This window comes from Podarcis tiliguerta (genome assembly GCF_965153285.1).
Source record: "Podarcis tiliguerta genome assembly, chromosome: 10".
Taxonomy (NCBI): domain Eukaryota; kingdom Metazoa; phylum Chordata; class Lepidosauria; order Squamata; family Lacertidae; genus Podarcis; species Podarcis tiliguerta.
The window spans coordinates 6,413,911-6,430,017 of record NC_139543.1 but is presented as its reverse complement, the minus strand read 5'-3'; the positions used below and the strand labels follow the sequence as shown (position 1 = coordinate 6,430,017).

General features: G+C 43.2%; 1 protein-coding gene across 4 annotated transcripts in view; it reads left to right on the top strand.

Moving 5' to 3' along the window:
• RELN (reelin) overlaps positions 1–16,107 on the top strand; it is a 306,441-nt gene that overhangs the window by 200,930 nt on the left and 89,404 nt on the right. For all 4 annotated transcript variants that reach the window (XM_083399200.1, XM_083399199.1, XM_083399202.1 and 1 more), the window contains 5 exons: positions 6,291–6,428; positions 6,910–7,096; positions 11,732–11,937; positions 12,696–12,867; positions 15,393–15,593. In XM_083399200.1, the coding sequence (XP_083255326.1) occupies positions 6,291–6,428; positions 6,910–7,096; positions 11,732–11,937; positions 12,696–12,867; positions 15,393–15,593 (904 nt within the window). The remainder of the gene's footprint in view (positions 1–6,290; positions 6,429–6,909; positions 7,097–11,731; positions 11,938–12,695; positions 12,868–15,392; positions 15,594–16,107) is intronic.

Here is a 16,107-nt window from a genome sequence, read left to right as displayed (position 1 = left end):
GTGGCCAAAGTATTGGAGCCTCAGCTTCAGGATCTGTCCTTCCAGTGACCACTCAGGGCTGATTTCCTTAAGAATGGATGCATTTGATCTTCTTGCAGTCCATGGGACTCTCAAGAGTCTCCTCCAGCACCATAATTCAAAAGCATCAATTCTTCGGCGATCAGCCTTCTTTATGGTCCAGCTCTCACTTCCATAGCCCTGTTTAGGGAAGTTTTTAATGTTCTCTTGAAAGCCGCCCAGAGTGGCTGAGGAAACCCAGCCAGATGATGATGATGATGATTATTATTATTATTATTATTATTATTATTATTATATTGTAACCCAGTTACAATGAATTGAGAAGAGGAGGGATAGGAAATTAATGCTGCATAGGCCCAAATGTCATTTCAGGATAAGCGTCATGCTTTTTGTTTCTGGCAATGTGATTCCTTGAAAAAACAATTCATTTGGATGTAAGCACTACAAAATCTTCTTGGTATCAGGTGGAAATATTTAAGCACACACTTAGCTCTATTATTGAAACCAAAGGGAACCAGTAAAGCTTAGCTTTCCCCCTATCATGCTCTGAATTAGTAACAATCATAAGGTTTTTATTAGCAATTTCCTTGACCAAAGCAATTCAAATACATTTATTAATCACCAGTTTCTATAAATATCTTATAGCCATTCCATTTATTCATTTCCAAAACAAACAATCAGAAGATTCCTCTACTTTTTCTTTGGTCTTGTAATCACAATAATTCTGACATTTTTTAAAGAATAACTAGATAGGTTTCAGTATTATAAACCCTTTATGGCTTCCTTCTATTGAGAATGAAATGAATAAATTAGCATTATTCTTTGGTTATCTTCAAGCCCAGTGCCTCACAGCAACTGGAAATCAGGCCAAGATCATTTCCCTGCATTCGGCCATTTCTCTGTATAACAAATGACTCGGAGGTACCTTTTTTCTGCTCATCAATTATTTTTTCTTTCCAAGTGATGACATTATATTATAATGTGTACCCCGTATTAAAAATGATCATGTATTTTTAGGAAATAAACAACTGGTCTGAAACCTTTCAGGGTCTGATTTCATTTCACCGTTTTACCCAGAGAGAGACCAGGAGTGGACATTTAATTCATGCAGTGGTCCCATATTCCTTCTACGTTGTTTTCACTGTTGGGAGAACTAAACAAATGAACCAGGGACCTCCTGAATACCCTCCGACATTTCTCTGATGAAAATAGGGACGTTCTATTCCATAATAATATTATGAATAATTTTTTTACTATTTATATCCTGCCCATCTGACTGGGTTGCCCTGGCCTAGCCCCTCTGGGTGGCTTCCAGCATATATGAAAACTTCCCTATACAGGGCTGTCTTCAAATGGCTGGAGGGTCAGATAACTCCATACCCTCCAACATTTCTCCGGTGAAAATAGGGACATCCTAAGGAAATGTGGGACATTCCAGGATCAAATCAGAAACTGGGACAGCTTCTGTAAATCCAGGACTGTCCCTGGAAAATAGGGACACTTGGAGGGTCTGGGTCAGGGGTCTGCAACCTGCGGCTCCGGAGCCGCATGTGGCTCTTTTACACCTTTGCCGTGGCTCCGGGGCGGATACTAGCGAGGGGAGGAGGCGCATTGTGCACTCCGACACTCCCCACTGTGGCGGGCGCTGTACTGGCTGTGACGTCGCATGGGGGCGGTGCGTGCGTTAAGTCACGCACCGTCCCGACGTCACCTTCCCGCCCGCCCGCCCACTATATTGTAAGGGGCATGTACGCTGGTCACTGCATTGAAAGGGGGCATGTACGCTGGTCACTGTTTTGAAGGGGAGTGAAGAACACACACACACAAAAAGGTAACTTGTTAATTTAACGTTTATTTCTATGAGGAGGAGTAATTCTGAGGGGTCAAACAAAGAAATAATAAAAGAGTGACAAAAACGTTATTTTTATAATGACAAGTTTTGCGGCTCCCAGTTTGTTTTTTCTTCGGAAACGGGTCCAAGTGGCTCTTTTTGTCTTAAAGGTTGCAGATCCCTGGTCTGGGTCCTGCATTTATTTGAATGAAAGATCTTGCAGGATCAAGGAGATCCTATGTTCAAATCATGTGTGTGCTTTCCTAGAGGTCTGAATGCTTCCTCTTTCTCAACCACAAATGAAAGTAATTTAAGCAGGCAATGACTTTCCTTGCCATAAGCTATCTTGAACACCCTGTTGTTTTTTCAGCAACATAAAGGTAAAGGTAAAGGTACCCTTGCCCGTACGGGCCAGTCTTGACAGACTCTAGGGTTGTGTGCCCATCTCACTCAAAGAGGCCGGGGGCCAGCGCTGTCCGAAGACACTTCCGGGTCACGTGGCCAGCGTGACATCGCTGCTCTGGCGAGCCAGAGCCGCACACGGAAACGCCGTTTACCTTCCCGCCAGTAAGCGGTCCCTATTTATCTACTTGCACCCGAGAGTGCTTTCGAACTGCTAGGTTGGCAGGCGCTGGGACCGAACAACGGGAGCGCACCCCGCCGCGGGGATTCGAACCGCCGACCTTTCGATCGGCAAGCCCTAGGCGCTGAGGCTTTAACCCACAGCGCCACCCGCATCCCACGTTTCAGCAACATATGCACCTGTAAATGTTGCGCATCTGAACACACAAGGTTTTAGAGGCTCCTCGTGTAACTCAGGATCTGCTGGGATGGAAAATATGAGGCGCGGGTTATTTGCGTTGAAAATGTCGGCTGGATGCACCTGCTCTTTGGACTGTATTGTACATGAATTATACGTTTCTAACACTGATGAAAATTAATTTCACTTTTATGGAAGGCATTTACATAAGAACAGGCTTAATGAGATACAAACAGCTGCCAGTTGCTGCCTTCATAAACAAATCAACACCTAATGGCTGAGTTGCAGGATAATTGGGTAAATGTAATTAACAGTAACTCTGAAGGTAGCAAATATAATTTCATCAGCCCTGGGTCCTTAGTCTCTCCTAATAGTTGAAAAGAACCAGCATTATCTTATGTTAAATCCAGTGTAACAAAACATACTTTGTGGTTTGACTGAAAGGAACGCTATTTGTTGTATTTCAAAATTAGGATAATTTCCTTTAAGACTTCGTAGCTGTAGATATATAATGGAAGCTTAAATCTGACACAGAGTTGATTTGATATGAAAAGAAGTGAGGAAGCGGAAGGACAGGGGGCACAGGGGGGCATGGTTACAGTGCAAAGCATAACATAGTTTTAAACATTAGTAAATGGCAGATTGAGCACTGTAACAAAACTCATATTGCCATACAGTCTTGTTCTATGAAGTTGCCAAGTGGTAATTGCCCAAGCAACCAGTTGTTATCACTGAGAATGCAGCTGACATTCACCCTTTCATTTTTAGTTTCTTAATTAATATGGCCAAGCAGTTTTAAAATTGTTAATTGCTGTGCTAAATACAGTAATCCTCATATGCTGCTGTCACCTGGAGGTAAAGTGTAGCTCTCAAAATGTAACGGGGAGGCAGATTTTGAAGGAGGAGGAATATTTTTATTGTTATTTCAAGGAGTGGGGCCTAAACCTTGCTGTGTTTTTCAAAATGTTCTTTTCACCTATGTAAGAATCCAGCAATGCAATCCTATGCATATACAGTAGGGTGGATGCTTGCTCATCACCAAAGGAGGAAAGACCTCACCAAAAAAGGGGTTGAAATAAGGCACACATTTGCATGTGCTCATATGGAAGTATAAATCCAAATTTAGAAATAATGACACAAATTTAAATGGAAATACAATGCATAGCGGGAAAACCTTTGACCAGGTGGACCAATGTGGCTGCTCTTGATGGGCAGCTGCAAGGTCCCTGCTCCTCCCTCTTACATCTCCCTTCCTCTTGCTCTCCTGTTTTTATCTTTACGCAGGACTTGGATCTGACTGCCCTTCAAATAAAGGACTCTTTCAAACAGAGAACTGTCCTTTGTAAAGTAGGGCTTATGGAAACCCTAATGTACAGAGAAGTAAGCCCCATTGAGTTTAATAGGACTTAATACCAGGCATTTGTGTATAGGATTGCTACCTATCTGTGCAACTTATTTTATTACCCAAAACTACCTGATCATTTTCATAAGGATTCTCAAAATTCCTCCCTCAGTTGGCAGAGCATGAGACTCTTAGGTGGAATCTACACACATACAAAAAACACTTTGAAAACGCTTTTTTTAAAAAAAAAAAGTTTTGAAAAATATGTTTAATTTGCCGTAGCTCGCTGCTGCCATCAGGTGTCACATTTGTGTATTGCACTGAGTCCTTAATCTCAGGGATGTAAGTTTGAGCCCCATGTTGGACAAAAAAATCCTGCATTGCGGGGTTTTGGACTAGATAACCCTCGTTGTCCCTTCCAACTATACAATTCTGTGATCCCTCAGGTTCTATGATATCAGATCTTGAGGAGTGGTTTGTGTTTGTTTTTAACTAGAGTACTCACTTACATTCTTTATAAGCATCTGCCACCTTTTAGTGCCCTCAGTAACCTTCAGCTGTCTCAAGTGGGTCTTGGAGGTGGAAAGCTTGAGAAGCCCTGTTCTAGGCAGTTCACAGCATATCAAAAATAGTAAAACAATTAGCCGATCATAAAACTCCCAGGAATACTAAACAATTTAAACAACAGCTAAACGTTTTTGCCTCAGCAGAAGCTCACAGGGGCAACTTTAATACAAGATCAAAAATACCATTAATTTATTTTAAAGACATCGTTTTTGTCACTGCCATTAAAAATAAATAAATGAGGAAATGCCAAAATGTAACACCAGTCCCAAAACTTAGAACATAGAGCACTCCTCTTAGATATGAAAGAGAAAAACAAACACTAGGACTTGACAAGCAAGCAAACATTCTTTCATGTTCCTCGTTGGGTTTGGGATGTTACAGCTTGTGGTTAGTCTCTTCTGACTTCATTGATGTTTATGAGGCTTGCTTAGTGATCTCACTCTCTCCTTGGTGTACCGCAGTGACTTCTGGAAACACCATTCTAAGACAGTAAAGGACTTCTAGGACAGGAATCAATGACCCATTATCTTCAGATCATTGACAAGATAAACAATAAAGGGCTCACTGTGGACATTTATTATCAGTTGTGCCTCTGTGTCATTAGGGAGTCCTTAGGAGATGAGTAACGGATTTGATAGGCTAGAATGAGTCATCCATAGCCATTATGAGCTATCCTGTAAATGCATTCTCTGCCAAGGGAACATCATTAAAGCTAGAAAACCGCCCATGCACATAAACTGCGTGTGTAAGGACACGTCAAACATTTTCTTTGAAATGCATCAATTCAGGATGGACCTGAAAATTGCCATTCAGGGTGAAAAGTTTATTGTAATTTAGTTTCACTTTCTAATTGTAGTGTATGTATTCAAGGTTATTCACATGGATTAGTTATCCTTAACCCTTTAAAAGCCCCTTCCACTGCTCAGACTGCATAGGGTATGCAAGATGATTATCTTGTATATAATATATAACATTCTACTGTAAATGGATTGCAGCCTGAAGATGGTCATTTTTCAATATGAACTCCATTCAGAGATCTCTGTTTCTGGAACTAGTCCTAGTCATTGTCTAAAACAAATATTGACTCACTCACCACAAGACCAAGATCGGTCCAAATCTCCATTAGTATGAAACTGCAAAACTATATAGGAAAGGATAGGAGAAAAGACTTCAACCAATGATGGGTACAGCTTTTTATTGTATATATTTCAATTCAATAATTTTTAAATCTTAATTATATGTTACTACTTATAGTCCTCAACAATATTTTTCAATGGAAGATACAGACAGATAGATAGATGATAGATAGATAGATAGATAGATAGATAGATAGATAGATAGATGTGTGTGTGTGTGTACACACATACACACACTTTGTAAAAAATAAATAAATAAAGTAAGTTAGTTTCTGGGACACATTTAAGAGTATTGAACATTCTGGCATCAATTCTCAATTGAAGTGTTGCTAAATTTTGTTCTATGTATGTATCAAATCGTTCCACTTTAGAAACAGTCTGCGAGTACCAATTTTCTTTCCAGTGTCCAGGATTCCATTGAAGGCACTATTTTCTGAAAACCAGCTTATATATTTTTCATTTGAAATGTCATCCTTTAATTTGCAAACTCTTACACAATATGCAATGGTTATTTATTTAACAGAATTTATATGCCCCTTGTTCGAAATAAAATCTCAAAACTGCTTATGAGAAATGGGCTTATATACTGTGTGTTATATTAATGGCACACATTTATATATCTATTTTTTCTTTTAGGTCCAGTGCTACACGTTTCCGTTGGAGTCAGTGCTACTACACAGCGCAAGATGAATGGGCTTTAGACAACATATACATTGGGCAGCAGTGTCCAAACATGTGCAATGGGCATGGCTGGTGTGACCATGGTGTTTGCAGGTACCGCATGTTTGCTCTTGTAGTGGATGAGTTGCTGTTCATGGCCTTGCCGTTATTTATTCCAAATGCCAGCAGATCCAGTGTCTGGGGGCATAGGAAGACCCTTACATGTCATGGGTTGCCTGTGCATTGCAGTGCACTGGATTGAATACATCTAGTGAGGCAGTGGCATAGCGTGGGGGGTGCAGGGGGGGCCGGCCGCACCGGGCGCAACATCTGGGGGTTAGGGTTAGGGGGCGCAAATCCACAGGTTAGGGGGTGCAAATTACTTGCCTTGCCCCGGGTGCTGACAACCCACGCTATGCCACTGTAGTGAGGGAGGCAGGGCTTTAGGACAGGAATCTTCACGATCTGCTTTCTTCATGTGGAAAAAGAACCGTCCATCTGTCTAAATATTATCAAGCTCTCTGTTCACATACATAAGGCAAGGTTGTTTGCACACTTATTTTTTCAAGCAATGTATGTTTGCCCCTCTCTGCAGATGTGATTCTGGATATCAAGGTACTGAATGTCACCCTGCAAATAATCTCCCTTCAACAATAATGTCTGATTTTGAGAATCCAAACAGTTTAGAATCAGGATGGCAGGAGGTGATTGGTGGGGAGATTGTAAAACCAGAGGAAGGCTGTGGAGTCATCTCATCAGGATCCTCTCTTTATTTCAACAAGGTATATCTGTACACACCCCTTAATACACATTTATACGTACTTAAATTATATCTGATGTAACTAGTGAGGAAGTCAGCACTGTGATACAAGATGAAATGTGAGTTTAGATTTATTTTTAAAATAAAACCTAAAATCCCTGTGGCCCACCAATGTTTTTACTTAAAAACAACAACAGGAATGCAGACCCAGGATCTCCTGATATTTAAAGCATAAGCTGGGTCTTTGTTTATTATCTGTGGACCAAATCTCACAGACGTATAGGGTCACAATGGACGTGTCTGGGTGACCAGCTAGCAGGGTGTTGTGAAAATGCTGCCCCAATTTCAGCATTGGCAAGCAAGGGAAGGTATAGCTAGAATGGAGTGACTGACCTCTATTTGAGGCTGAAGCATAGAAGTTTGGTCCCTGTGTCCCATTTCAGCTCTTCCACCCTTCTAAAGCCTGTTTAAGATATGAACCATGGTTTGTGTGCCTCCAGCATTGAAACTGCACTTGACTTGTGGACTACAGTATTTACATTTCTCAATCTGTAAAATTGGAATAAACATACTATAATCCAAATTGCCTTTCTATGTGCTTCAATATTTTCTGCAAGCTTTCCTCAGTTACAGATGTCTTTGTTTAAGCCATGTGCATTTAGCGTCACTAGCTCCATGTGCTATTTTAAATAAAAGTCTTTATTTGTGTGTTGCCTTTGAATTGTTAAAAAAGGCTAGTTTATTTGAATTTTTGCTGATATAGGAAATGCATGTTTTAATTTCAATTATTATTAACAAATTTGGTTTTGTACCCAGCTTATGTTTGTTTTATGAGTGAAATGCAATGATGTTGTTCTACTAGGGAAAAAGCTTTTGATCCAGTAGCGAAAGCTGTATATATAAGAGAAGGAAAGGCGATTTTGCTGATTCTCTTTCTACCCCGCCCCCAGTCCCCAGCACATGCTGTTATGGAGTCCATGCTGTTATGGAGATTCCTCCAATCCTCTGGAACAGGGGTGACAGAGGGGCTTGTTTCAGTAAAGAAGAATCCGTTTGAATTGCACCTTCTCTTATTTTATTGGGTTCCCCTGCTGGATCAAAAGCCATTGCGTGTCGAGGTCCCCAATCCACCCACCAAATAACTCACAACAGACACGTAATTTTTGTTTAAGATTTTTGGCATGATTTTGGCCACAACTTTATTCAAATACAAACCGTGAGTGGTTGTTTAGGCATTGGTTAAGACTATCTGTCCCCCCGCCTGGGGACAGAACTGACTTCCGGGCACCACCAAAAGACAGTGCGGGGGGAAGCAAGTTGGGGAAGAATTGGAGCTGAGACACAGACCCTCAACTCTCACCCGCCTGCTCCCCAAAGGCTTGCCGGCCCTAGTCCCATTCCAGGGATTGGACGAAAAGATGGCAAGCCCCAGGATTCCTTTAACGGAATTCCCTTTCCGCAGCAACCATGGAGGGGCAGGCACAGCCTATCCTGACCCCTCCTCCACCAGATTTATAACCAATGCCTAACCACAACCTTACAAGTTGTGACGATTTGCTACGCAGTAGGCAAAAACCACCCAGCCAGCCAATTTGCCAGGTAGAAAAATTCCTACCAGGCCCCTGCCCCAACGGCAGACGACCGCATGACAGGCATAGCAAGGTCAACGCAACAACCCCTTACTCTAGGGCGGGTGGGCGGGTGATCCGTTGCACGCAGCAAAAGAGAAAGTACAAGGCTGCGTGCAGAGTATTTAAACCTTTTACCCCTCCCACCAAAATTGCAACATAATTTTTACCCCAGCAACCCAGTGAACCAATCACTGCCCCAGGCCATCTTTAGAGACCCTGCCTGGTAACAGAGGGGTGGCTCAGCAGACCCCACCGCAACACGTGCTCTCCATGAAGGAGAACACGCTTTGTGCAAACAGAACATCCACTCTGGGTTTTACCTTATACTCTGTTTTAATTGTCTGTAATCATATTTGAAGAATGTTGTTCCTTTTAATTAGCCTTCCTTCTCATTTCCTTTGTGATTTCTGTAACTGGAGACCTTTTTTTAATTAACTTTAATTATGTACTGCCTCATCCCGTTGATGGAGTGGTTCTCATGTTAGAAGTATGACACAGACAGCTGTTCTTTCTGGCACTATATATGCTCTTCACCTGAGAGATGGAGTCCTCTGTGCTTTCCTCGGGAAATCAGACCATCCCCAAATGGATCCCAGCCGCTGGAAGCTTACGCATTCTACATTTGTTTATTTATTTTACCCATTTATATACTGCTTCACAGCCTGAAGCCACCAAAGAGGTGTACAACAAGGTAGAAATGAGATAAAATGCACACACAAAATACAGCTTCTGAAAATCATTTCTGCAAATATACAGTGGTGCCCCGCAAGACGAATGCCTCGCAAGACGGAAAACCCGCTAGACGAAAGGGTTTTCCGTTTTGGAGGTGCTTCGCAAAACGAATTTGCTATGGGCTTGCTTTGCAAGACGAAAATGTCTTGCGATTCCTGGGGGTTTTTTTCCCTCCCCCCTTTTTCCCAAGCCCCTAAGCCGCTTAACAGCTGTTCGCTAAGCCGCTTAACAGCTGATCGCTAAGCCGCTTAACAGCTGATCGCTAAGCCGCTTAACAGCTGATCTAAGCCGCTAATAGCCTTTTAGCAGCTAATCCACTAATCCCTTAAGCCTTTAATAGCCGCTAATAGCCGCTAAACCGCTAATAGCACTAATAGCGCTAATCCGCTAATCGGCTTGCTTTGCAAGACGAAAAAAACCGCAAGACGAAGAGACTCGCGGGACGGATTCTTTTCGTCTTGCGAGGCACCACTGTACAGTGGATATTCCATAAATCACTGGGTCACCTCAGGGAAACCCTTCTTAAACAAAAAATGTCTTCAGTAGACACCTAAAGATCATGTTAGGCACCTGTCTAATTTCAGCTGGAAATTGATTCCAGGGGACTGGAGCTTCAACACTAACAGCCCAGTTTCTGGTTATAAACTTAGTGCCCCTTAGGGGAATATTATAGTTTCCAGCAGTACCCCATCTGAGGGGGGGTGGTTGCCATGCAAGGCTCTATGTGATGCTTCCATCCCATTGATAACTTGGTCCCAAGTGGTTTAGGACGTTAGATGCTAAAAGCAAAACCTTTAACTCTGCCTGGTAGCAAAACAGCAGCCAGTTCGGCTCCCTCAACAGACGTGTTATATGGTGTTTACAGGATGCTGCAGCCGACAAACTAGCAGCAGCCTAAAATGTAATTCCTCTACCAAAAAAAACCCCTCCAACTTATTCTCACTTCTCCACCAAAAAATTGAGCTGGGGAAAAATTGTTCAGATTTTGCTTCTCTGTGACCAAATATTCATATGGTGATTCAAGCTCTGACTTTGGGGATCCAACGATGCTCCACCATTCAAAAACCAATGCAGGTATTGAATTAATTGTCTGAATGATAACTTTAAATAGGAATCCTTGCTCTTGGCAGGCAGATCGAGGTCAAATATACCTTCTTGTCCCCTGAAAGGAACATAATATGCATTTCTGCTGACTTTTTTATTATTTTAAGTGTATCAGGCAGTTTAAATCCAAGTGATAAATTCTAGTCACTCAGTGCCCACATAGATCTTGTCAGATGTCTGTCAGCAGGCCTTGGAGGTTTCTGAGGATAACTTCTGAAAGCTGTCATGGGAAGGCCATCATCAAAATGACAAACATGTTTTGACCTAACCAAATGGCTTTTGTATACTAAGCTCAGGATTTTTGGTTTTGAAATAGGCCTTTGTATTCAAGCTAGGAGAAATATCCCTGACTGTATACTCCTAGATAGGGACACGGGTGGCGCTGTGGGTAAAACCTCAGTGCCTAGGACTTGCCAGTCGTCAGGTCGGCGGTTCAAATCCCCGCGGCGGGGTGCGCTCCCGTTGCTCAGTCTCAGCGCCTGCCAACCTAGCAGTTCGAAAGCACTCTTGGGTGCGAGTAGATAAATAGGGACCGCTTACTAGCGGGAAGGTAAACGGCGTTTCCGTGTGCTGTGCTGGCTCGCCAGATGCAGCTTCGTCACGCTGGCCACGTAACCCGGAAGTGTCTTCGGACAGCGCTAGCCCCCGGCCTCTTAAGTGAGATGGGCGCACAACCCTAGAGTCGGACACGACTGGCCCGTACAGGCAGGGGTACCTTTACCTTTCATACTCCTAGATGTATTTCTGTGTGTAAGTTCCTAACAGGGGGATCTGCCTTACACTAGGTCAGGCTATTTGTTCTTCCAACCCAATATTGCCTGCTTTGACAGACACTGGCTCTTTCACATTGTGTGCTTCTTTTAAAAGAACTTTAACACAGATTGCACCTGCTATTGTCCTCCCCTTTGTTTCATATCTGCACAGTCTATATCCCTACCAATAATATCGGAGTGGTCCATTTACTGAGGCTTTACCATCTGAAGTACATACTGGCACCCTCAGTTTGTGGATGCCATGACAAAACTGTTCTTTGATAATCTCGGATTCACAATATCCACTTAATATCCCATACATTTGAAGTAAATATAGAATAAGTGTCCCCGTTGTTGTTTTTTACTACAAATATTAGCTGTCTCAATAGCTTTTGTTTTGTGTCATCGTCCCCCTCCTTTGTCCCTTGCCTACTGTAGGCTGGAAAGAGGCAACTGGTCAGCTTGGATTTGGACACCGCGTGGGTAGACTTTGTCCAGTTTTACATCCAGATAGGTGGAGAGAGCCCTTCCTGCAACAAACCAGACAGCAGAGAAGAAGGTATCTTGTTGCAATACAGCAACAATGGAGGCATCAACTGGCATCTGCTGGCAGAAATGTACTTCTCTGACTTCAGCAAGTCCAGGTACCAGTTCAGACCATGATGGGACATTTGAAAAGCCTGCTTCTGTGTATAGTGAACAGCATTGCTAGCCATACTAGCAATAAAAGATAACAATAAAAGATAAACTCAAGGGATAGTGTGGAACTCTGTTTTGGATAGGCTGCTGAATTAGAAGCATTCTAAGCCACAACTACTGGGACACGGGTGGCACTGTGGGTTAAACCACAGAGCCTAGGACTTGCCGATCAGAAGGTCGGCGGTTTGAATCCCTGTGACGGGGTGAGCTCCCGTTGCTCGGTCCCTGCTCCTGCCAACCTAGCAGTTCGAAAGCACGTCAAAGTGCAAGTAGATAAATAGGTACCGCTCTGGCGGGAAGGTAAACGGCGTTTCCGTGCGCTGCTCTGGTTCACCAGAAGCGGCTTAGTCATGCTGGCCACATGACCCGGAAGCTGTCTGCAGACAAACGCTGGCTCCCTCGGCCTATAGAGCGAGATGAGCCGCAACCCCAGAGTCGGCCACCACTGGACCTAATGGTCAGGGGTCCCTTTACCTTTTTAAGCCACATCTAAGCAATCTGAACAATCTGTTCACTTTCACTCAAGTGACATGACATTTTTAAGCAGCAAACAGCGTGTCAGTCAGAGAAATGTGTCATGAAACACACACACACACACACACACACATATATATTGTGAAATAATCCAAGCACACAGGTATTCTGTGTGTGCAAGCTCCCTAGTACGTAACCTTTTAAATGTGTTGAAAATCTTTGCATCTAGATTTGTCTACCTTGAACTTCCTGCTGCTGCGAAGACACCCTGCACTAGATTTCGCTGGTGGCAGCCAGTGTTTTCAGGGGAAGGATATGACCAGTGGGCTATTGATGACATCATAATTCTGTCAGAAAAACTGAAGCAGGTCATCCCTGTCGTTAACCCCACTTTACCTCAGGTAATCCACAAGTGCAACTAATTTAAGTTCCTGGGTCAAATCAAAATTCACGTTGCGTGATTGAAACTAGAGATGCCATGGTAATACTCCAAGCTCTGTTTCCCATGCGGACATTGTGCAACAGGTGTGCCAGGCGCTCCTTATACCTGCTTCTATCAAATTTGATTTCTGTCAGAGGGGAAAATATTTGTGGCCAGATATGCAAACTAACAAATGCTTTCTAGAGGAAATTATACATGCAGTTGTATGTGTGACATGCTATTTTTATTTAAACAAATTTTAGCCCATTTTTCAGCCAAGGCACCTAATTGTTAGTGCTTACATAGAGTCCTAGGTGGCGCTGTGGGTAAAAGCCTCAGCGCCTAGGGCTTGCCAATTGAAAGGTCGGCGGTTCAAATCCCCGCGGCGGGGTGCGCTCCCGTTGTTCGGTCCCAGCGCCTGCCAACCTAGCAGTTCGAAAGCACTCCCAGGTGCAAGTAGATAAATAGGTACCGCTTTATAGCGGGAAGGTAAACGGCATTTCCGTGTGCTGCGCTGGCTCGCCAGATGCGGCTTTGTCACTCTGGCCACGTGACCCGGAAGTGTCTCCGGACAGCGCTGGCCCCCGGCCTCTTGAGTGAGATGGGCGCACAACCCTAGAGTCTGTCAAGACTGGCCCGTACGGGCAGGGGTACCTTTACCTTTTTACATAGAGTCCTGCATGGTAATAAGCCCCTGTCAGGCTTCCAGTTGCCCTGGACCATGGCTCAATGTACGTTGCGGGGTTGATATTAAACAGCTGCAGGTTTTGCTCTCTCTCTCTCTCTCGCTCTCTCGCTCTCTCTCTCTCTCTCTCAACCCACATAGTTTAATTTTCTTTTTCTTTATCACTTAATCTGCATTTCTTAATTTCTCTATTACTTTTAATTGTCCTTAACTGATCATTCTCTTCATAGTCTTCCTTGTGATATTTCACATAATCCTCCTTACAAAACTTCTTGCAGTCCTACTAGCGTAATCTGCTTATTACAATTGCTTTTCAAATAGTTCAGATATTTATCCAGTCCTCTAAGAATCTCTGGTCCCGCAGGTTTCGAATCCTTCCTGTAAGTTTGTCTAATTCTGCATAGTCCATCACACAATTTAATTTTCATCTATGTGGGTGAAAACAGGTCACCTGATGTCATTGTGATTTCAGGTGATTGACAAATGGGGAGTGAGAGAAATAAAGACACTTGAATATAGAGGGTCACAAGCAGTAAAATGGTAATTAGAATAGCAACATATCTTGTGGGATGTTGTGACAAAAAGTCAAAGATTGTTAAGGCAACTCTGAAAACTGAGTCCTTGAATATAACCAGGTGGGCATCTCAGTATATTTTAGTTGTGAGTCTCACTGATTTCAGTGAAACATATTTCCAAATAAAGACAAAGCAAATGAACTTCAGCCCTGATTGTGCATGTGTGTATTTGTATGTTTTTATATATACTGACTTCAGGCCTTTCCAGATTATTTTTTCTCCACAATATAATATATTTATTTTGTGGGACCAGTGTTGTCTTCTTTCTCTTATGGAGATATTGCTGGATAACTCAAACTATTTCTCTAGCTGCTACATCTATTGCTTTTGCAAATGCTGGGTAGGGTGTCGTTCCATAGCTTCAAAGACCTTTTTTTAGCTGGTGCTTGTATGATGAGAACTACACATGAACATCCCATTACACTCACCTGTGACATTTAATGGATTGTTTGATTTATTTATTTTGGAGGCTGTGGGCTCCCCTGCTGTGACTTTTGATGGGATAGTGTTTGTCCTCTTGATCATATGCAAGGGCCTTTGCATTTGAGGGCTAGCTCACACATGCATGTTCACCGCCTGAGATCAAGTGATGAATGGGTAATCTCAGAAGCAGCAGCAGTGATAAAACCTTCAGTTCATCTCAAAGTCAATATTTTCCAATAGAGTTGGTTCACATATGCACGTGTGAACCAATCTCACATCTGATTTAAGCAGAATTTATGTCCACATAAAAAAAAGGGACGCGGGTGGCGCTGTGGGTTAAACCACAGAGCCTAGGACTTGCCGATCAGAAGGTCGGCGGTTCGAATCCCCGCAACGGGGTGAGCTCCCGTTGCTCGGTCCCTGCTCCTGCCAACCTAGCAGTTCAAAAGCACATCAAAGTGCAAGTAGATAAATAGGTACCGCTCCAGCAGGAAGGCTAATGGCGTTTCCATGTGCTGCTCTGGTTCGCCAGAAGCGGCTTAGTCATGCTGGCCACATGACCCGGAAGCTGTACGCCGGCTCCCTCGGCCAATAAAGTGAGATGAGCGCCACAACCCCAGAGTCGGTCATGACTGGACCTAATGGTCAGGGGTCCCTTTACCTTTACCTTTATGTCTACATAAAAGTGGTGAGGATCACATCATAAATCTCTTTATATCCAAGTACTTCAGCTCAACTCCTTTGCGTATCAAGTTGCAAAATCCTCCTATACTAGACACAATGAGACATAATTCTTTCTGTTTTGCTTTATATTTCCAACAGAACTTCTATGAGAAACCAGCATTCGATTACCCTATGAACCAGCTCAGTGTGTGGCTGATGTTAGCTAATGAAGGGATGCCCAAAAATGAAACTTTCTGTTCTGCCACCCCATCAGCAATGATATTCGGGAAATCGGATGGTGATCGCTTTGCAGTGACACGGGATTTAACACTGAAACCAGGATATGTCCTTCAGTTCAAGGTATGCATCATTACAGCTTAGACTAAGGGAAAGCTAATTGCCCTGACCTTATTCAGTCAAGCATCTGAACCTATTCAGATTGTGATTCCGAGGTGTTTAACTAAATGTTTACCTGTAACAAAATTTTCTCTTCCATTGGAATTCAGCCGTAATCTCTGGCCTTTATATGGAATAGGCCTTTGTTTAGCCACTTTCTCCACATTATACATCCTCCCCCCCAAAAAAACCCCCACACAAGATCCTCATCCAGGTTGATTGTTGTAGCAACGTGACTGTAAATATGAACAAGTACAACTGCAGTATACATTTCTGGGAAGTAATTACTTAAATTGGAGAGTGGTAAGGTCAGGGACGCGGGTGGCGCTGTGGGTAAAACCTCAGCGCCTAGGACATGCCGATCGTCAGGTCAGCGGTTCGAATCCCCGCGGCGGGGTGCGCTCCCGTTGTTCGGTCCCAGTGCCTGCCCACCTAGCAGTTCGAAAGCACGTCAAGGTGCAAGTAGATAAATAGGGAC